General features: G+C 45.7%; 1 protein-coding gene across 1 annotated transcript in view; it reads right to left on the reverse strand.

Moving 5' to 3' along the window:
* Window positions 1–7,336, reverse strand: part of LOC111969121 (transcription factor 12-like) — a 345,264-nt gene that overhangs the window by 16,732 nt on the left and 321,196 nt on the right. The window contains exons 5-6 of the mRNA XM_070445429.1: window positions 4,626–4,756; window positions 4,051–4,103 (exon numbers count right to left, since the gene is read on the reverse strand). Coding sequence (XP_070301530.1) covers window position 4,103; window positions 4,626–4,756 — 132 coding nt within the window. The 3' untranslated portion in view covers window positions 4,051–4,102. The remainder of the gene's footprint in view (window positions 1–4,050; window positions 4,104–4,625; window positions 4,757–7,336) is intronic.

Consider the following 7,336-nt stretch of genomic DNA (forward strand, 5'->3'; position numbering starts at 1 on the left):
ACACACACACACACACACACACACACAAAGGAGATAACCTCTGTGTGTCATTCACCCAAACACTGCGAGGCAAAATCCTGGGTCTTAGTCTCAGAGCCCGGAGCAGAGCAGACTTCCTCTCTTCTAGTCCCTGTTTCCCTGCTAAGTGAAAGTCTCTCAGAAAYAAGGGTGTCTGAGTGATCTGTCAAAAGCAAATGACAATCTTTTTTGTCATTCACAGCCAGGGTTCTCGCTAGCTAAAGTCCCCGAAGGGAGTTGATTCTGTCCCCCACCTCCTCCCTCTCCCGCCACTTTCTTTCTTTCCCTCCTCCAGACTAGCATCACCACAGCCATGGAGGAAGTGTCACATCAAGCCGTTGTGCCAGTGACAAGGGCGCGTAAAAAAAGCCTGGCTATTTACACACAYACCAGCAATGCCCTCCTAGCTACACATGAATATCCTACAAGATACAGCTTTTCCCCACGAGCCACAGAGCTGCCGCCGCGGCGCGTCTCTCTCCTCTGTCCCCCTGTCAGACGGACCCTTAACGCAGGTGCCCTTACAGCTGCCCGTCAGCAACCCTGCTCCGCAGCATGCTGTCCATCCAATGATAACCCGTTATGTCTTCACTCAGAGCGATGCTCAGTTTACAAAGTGATACATCTAGCTATGACCACAGACAGCCCACTCATGAAGTAAGCCTTCCAAGACTTAAGACTGATACAGTCAACCTCTGATCATCTGCAATGGCTGTTTGTGTTCATTGTACTGAATTTATGTTCTACATTTAATATAAATATCAGAAGCAATAAATAATGTGTTTGAATTGGGACTAGTGGACTCCAGTGCACATATACACTATATGAGGTTTCCCCAATATACAACATGCTTTGAAWTGATTGTGTTTTAGTCAAATATCTGTTTGGGCTTCTTGCCGTCAATTTACAGTCTACATATTATTTGTAATTAAGTTCCAGCCCCCTGACCAACGGCTGAATCTAGGTGATGATCCCTGTACTACATCATGTTTGTGCCACATTGCTCACTTTATTTGTATTTTACTATGTACACAGTTTATCTATTGATCTACTGTTCAGAGGGAAATGGTGCTTATCAGGCTGATAAAGTTGGTGACACACCTACATATGTAGGATCTTCCTTTGAGCCAGAATAATACAATAATAATCCTGCAGCTACAGGAAATGTGAATTATTATGTGGATAAAAATGTATGAAACTGTTTTGTAGGGGTTGTTACATTTTTCGTTAGGGCAAATCAAGTCTGACTTTTTAAAGTGGAAATTACAAACTTTAGACTTTTTAAACATTGACTTTAAACACTACAAGTTTTCATTTCCTGCTGTGCAGGAAAATTCTCAGTAACAAAAGAGTACTCAAATTAAGATCCTACATCTGTACAGTAGCTCCTGTCCCCTAAAAGGAGCAAGTACGTAAAAGTAACTGCAAAAGTGGGTTAAGGAAAAAGTGTATAAATGAGATTGGGGTATAAACATGTGAATGTTTGCAATCAGCAGCTGGCTGGCTCTCCCTGATGGCCTCCACATCCTGGTATATACTGCAGGGGAACAACCTAAATGCACAGAGGATGTGCACCCATAAATATTATGATTGCAATATAAATCCTACATATACACACATCATATATACACACATCAGCCACTCATTAAAAACACACCGCTCTTCAAATCTAAACCCCCTCAACCATTTTTAGGTGAGGATGAAAAAATATATAAATAGTTTGAAATAAATAAATAAATAAAAGAGAATTCCCAGTAGGGGAAATAATGATATGAAGCATTGTGTTCATTTTGTTTATCAAGCAGCTCTTCAGGCCTCTGGTGAAGCCTGGGTGCTTACACAAGCGAAAGCCTTTCAGCAGCATCTGCATCCAGCTGCATTTCTGCATTACAGGTACACTGCAGGCTCCTCACCCGGCACGGCACAGCACAGCTGCCCTTGGCAACCCTGCTCTGCTCCAGGTGCGCCTGTGCCCTCGACACCCCTAAAACTCCACCACCGCTGTTTGCCGCCCACACAGTCTAGGTCCCTGCAGATAACCCCTGTACACACACACACACACACACACACACACAACACAACACAGACACACACACACACACACACACACACACACACACACACACACACACACACACACACAACACACACACACACACACACACACACACACACACACACACACACACACCACACACACACACACAACAACCACACCACACACACACCACACACACACACACACACACACACACACACACACACACACACACACACACACACACACACACACACACACCTCCTACCAGCCAGTATATAACCTCTAAACACCTAAAGCCAGTTGCAAGACAAGCTATGGCAGCTCATGTCCCCTCCACCTCCTCGCCCAACACCTCCCACCAGGCCCATACAACACCTTCTAAAAGCCTCCAGACCAGCCCTCCATCACCGCCTACTCAACCTCCATCCCCACACACCACCCATACCACAGGCTCTCTCTCTTTATCTTTCCCTGCAACCAGAGGAAATAAGAGAAAAACAGCCCCCTTTTCCCTGTTAAAGTCTTGGCTCTGTCTTGGGATCAGAGACTAACTCCTCCAAGATCCAGGCCTCGTCTTCTCCACACAGAGTGACAGAAGAAGAAGAAGAAACTGCATTAGCTCCTCTGCTTATTCCACTCAGGATTGTACTGCTTTGATTCTACTGTTATGAGTCACATAGTGCACCTGCGCCCATGTGTTAAGCAGAGACAAATAAAAGCCCTGCGCCCATTTACACAACAAAGAGATGTACCCAGCAAAGCAACCAATCTTTCTCCGCCTCCCTCCCTGTCTCCTGGCACCACCCCCCCATATTCCCTTCACCTACTTCAGGAGGGGAGAGGCAGCGCGTGTTTCCCACTCCGCTTCTTTCCTCCCTCTGTTCCTGACAAACTASTATTCAAACACAAATTCAGAGACAAAACACATCTCTCTCTTTTATGTCCTGTGTCTTGTTCCATATYTGATTTCAGAGGAACAGCGGTGGAGCTCGCGATTATCACAACTMCCAAAAGCAAATCCAGTCTCTGAGCCACCCTCATCAAAGCCCCCTTCTTGTTCTCTGGGGAAGAAGCCTTCAGCACAAAAGTAAAGAGGGATCTCTGCTAAAACCAGTTGCTTTTTTAAATTAAAAGCATCGGCCGGTACCAGTGGCTGGGAAGTTAAGGCAAGGCTTAATCGGCCGCTTTGAGAATCCACCAGGATTTTCACAATGAACATCTGACTTAGTGATTTATGCATATTAATGAGGCCCGGCCCAGGCGGAGGCAAGCTGAGCTCYACACTTCCTCTGCATTCTAATGTCTTCTGCTCCACCGGGATTATTACCCATGGTAATGTCTCTGATTCTGCACTATTAATCTCTGTCTGTCCTCCTGTTTGGCTACATAATGACTAATTAAACATCAAAAGAGCAGCGCCTGGGATCCGCTCTGACAGCTCTGCTCCCCGCGCCCTGCATAGCCCCGCGTCCCAGGAGAGGAGCTGAGGAGACCACGCTGTGACAGGACAGACCCCAAAATCAATCACCCCAATGTACACACACATACACACACTCTCTAGTACACACACACAAAAACAGCAAGGCAGGGCTATGGGCTCCCTTACACATCAACCAGGTACCGACGGTGCCACTGCAAATGAGAACAGACCATCATAAGAAGAGATACAAGTGGCAGATAACGGAAGCCTCAGCTATATATATATCAACATTCACTTTAGTGATGTAGATGTCAGTAGATTAGTGAATATAGGAATATATATAGATACTCGATCACGTATGTTGTGTGTGTGGTGGTGGTGTGTGTGTATGTGTGTGTGTGTGGTGTGTGTGTGTGTGTGTGTGTGTGTGTGTGTGTGTGTGTGTGTGTGTGTGTGTGTGTGTGTGTTGTGTGTGTGTGTGTGTGTGTGGTGTGTGTGGTTGTTAAGCTCACTGAGAGATCTATTTAATATATGAGAGGCTGGCAGGCAGATGAAATGATCTTCCACTCACAGATGAAGGCAGACCAGGAGGGCCCTTGCGAACTTTCTTTGTTTGTAGAGGATCTGTGGAAGATAAAACAGGATTGAGGCAATAGAAAGGGCCTTTGTGGTATGTAAACAACACAACAAGCTCATTCACACACTGGCATAAAAGAGGGAACGACGAGGATGCCTCCCTGGCCTAACATTCTTTCTTGCAGCACATCAATCTGTCAACATATCGAAACCAAAAACAATTTGTGCGTGTTGGTATAGAAGATTTCTATTGAAATCACCAGGATATCATTATTAGCGTTAAACTAGGAGTTTAAATGGCTAAGCAAAAGTCATTAATCCATTGAAAACACAGGGACTCCTGCAGGCTTGTTCATGGAGTTAGTGAAAACAGATCAGTGGTCTCTTACAAATCACGAATCCAGTAAAGTGCTCTGGCTTCGTCTTTGCTACATCGTTGGTCAGCCTGAGGTTAGAATTGTGTCAGCACATACTGCTCTAAACATGATACTAGACTATAATGCCATTGTCAGGGACTTGATAACTTGCCCTGCTCTGTATCTCTATAGTATAGGGTTAATTGGCACTGACCAATGGGAGTAGGGTCCGGTAGGGGCGGTCTTCTGGGGTTGGCCCCGGTGAAGGGAGGGTAGAAAGGGACCGTTTTCCCGATGTGGCCACAGGCCCAGGATCACCAGACCAATGTCCGGCCGCAGATTGGCCTGGAGGAGACAACAGAGAAACAACAGATAAGTGGAGAACAGCAGATGTGAAAGTAGTGTGTGTGTGTGTGTGTGTGTGTGTGTGTGTGTGTGTGTGTGTTGTGTGTGTGTGTGTGTGTGTGTGTGTGTGTGTGTGTGTGTGTGTGGTGTGTGTGTGTGTGTGTGTGGTGTGTGTGTGGTGTGTGTGTGTGTGTGTGTGTGTGAGAGAGAGATGAGGGAGGGGGTACTCATTCAGTCAGGGGAGATCTCATGCACTGTCAAATATTATCAGTGAGAACACTTGGCCATGAATCAGCCATTCCCCTAATGATCTATTAAATAGCATGAATCAATCCATTGAACATCTTTATGGAGATGTGCTCCAGTGGGAATAAGGGGCCACTGTGTGTTATGCTACCATAATTCACTAACAACCTGCACTCAGACAAAATACATTTCTCTTTAACGGTAAAGACAGTAAATACCTATTTTCACAGCAGCAGATGAGCGCAGACACCTCAATTAATGCATGTCCACTTAGTAGTAAAATAGTTATTTTTCAAAATGTCATAGATATGTGTTAATGAATGCTTCCTGTGGAGCTGACAAAAGGTATAATGTTCGTTTGAAAACATTCTGAAAAATGGTACTGTTCTATAATACTGGTAAATGGTACTTTGTTATGGAGCATCAGCATAAGAAATCTAATCACAAGATACACATTTCAGTTACTATTTTTTATACACACAGTCATTTTTGTACTCCTGTGTGCTCCACTGTTTGTAGCTCCACTGAACTCCAAGGAGAAATCCATCCAATCAGTCTGACCTAGTGATTTCCCTCTCCTCCAGCCAGCAGTGGAACGGTATTGATCAGCAGCGATCACGGCCTGAGGGCATCTTCAGACACAACCAGGGACATGTCCTGACTTGCAGGAGCAACTCTTTGAAGGGAGAGGGCGCAGGGAGGTGCAGGGGGGTGAGAGGAGGTGCAGGGGTAGGGGGTGAGAGGAGGGCAGCTCAAGGCTCATTAAACCATCAGTCTGATCCCAGGATCTGTGGGCTCCCCCGAAAACCACGCTGGCTTAACTGGACAAAACGTCCATCCCAGAGACCTGGGAGTCACCAGGCCACCAGCCTGCTGGACCTGTGTCTGATCTCAGGCACACGTATCCAATTAGTGGAGGAGAGCCGAGATGAYACAGAGCTGTCCCAAAACCTGCCTCTGATCTGACAGGCCCAGATTAGTGGGCTGGAGTCCTGAGTCCTCAGCACCCTCCTCTCCTGTTTACTGTGTCATGTGACTGAGCTGAGGCATCCTCTGGAAGGTTCCAGCAACCTTCAGGCTCCGCCAGTATCCACTCCAGTGAGCACTGTGCCCCCAGCAAACAGGCCAATTAACGGCCTGGACCAATTCGTCTGATTTGCTGCCGACCGTAAGTGGAGAAGGAGGGAGGGTCGAGGTGAGTGAGGATACCTCAGAGGAGAGAGCTGCTCTGGAGACTGGAGCCCTCGTGTGCTTCCAGGAAACACTACAGTAGACTGAGAGGCCTGGGGATTGACACGGTAACCAATGAGGTTAAACTAACATAGGTCAGAGGGATGGCTTTGACCTTGGTCATTGGCCCCAAAAATGTTCATCATCATTATTATTATCTGGATTCCCTGGGTATTTCACCTACGATAAATACAAAATATTTCCCCAAAATCCTAAAATCAAAACCCCTCATAATAACATCAAAATGAGGTGGTATTCTAAAAATACTATTGATTCTGATTTTAACAGATTGGAATGAAGGCCATCAAGTCCTGTGAAAATCAAGTCTGCCACTGCTTTACAACAGTAGAAATGAGGGGAGAAGCGGGCTCTGCAAACTGACAACCTGTCACAGAGGCCACTGCATTGACATTGACATGGCACAACAGACCAGACCAGACTCACTTCTGCTGCCTTTGTTCAATGAATTGAATCTCCGAAATATTTGCGCCGCGTGGGCGTTTCTTTTGTTTCTTTTATCTTTCGTCCCCCCCCCTACGGACTTCTCGCCCGGATCACCTCCGTGGTGTGGACTATACTAACCGGGACACTCGTTTAGAATGGCGACTGGCTTTAAGATGTGGACGATATATTTACTGCCAAGGTAGCTTGTCCTCACAAGTGCACGTTACTAACTGTAGCTGGGTAAATAGCTGGCAGACTGGGCCAGTTGTTGCCCTATTGGTCCTGACATACTTCAATCCTGTCATGTGTGGCTTTCTGATGTTATGTGAAAGCTTTGTATTTTCCTGCCCTGTGTGGAATATGAGGCCTTTATAGATGGCGTTTCTTTATAGAAACCACTGCATGGACAAAAACCACTAAGAAGCCCACAGAGGTCAATAAAATAAAATAGCACAATCCATGTAATGTATCACAGTAACATAGTAAAGCAGAGGAAACTCCAGCGAGGCCAGGGTTTATTGGTTGTTGATTACATAGATCTTCAAATCATCAGATTCTATTTAAAGATGACGTAAAATGTTGTTATGCTTTCATGAAACTAAACCCAGAATCTTTGATATTCTGGAGAGAAAAAAAAGAGACAATTGAGACGAAGAAGAC

This window comes from Salvelinus sp. IW2-2015, linkage group LG10 (genome assembly GCF_002910315.2).
Source record: "Salvelinus sp. IW2-2015 linkage group LG10, ASM291031v2, whole genome shotgun sequence".
Taxonomy (NCBI): domain Eukaryota; kingdom Metazoa; phylum Chordata; class Actinopteri; order Salmoniformes; family Salmonidae; genus Salvelinus; species Salvelinus sp. IW2-2015.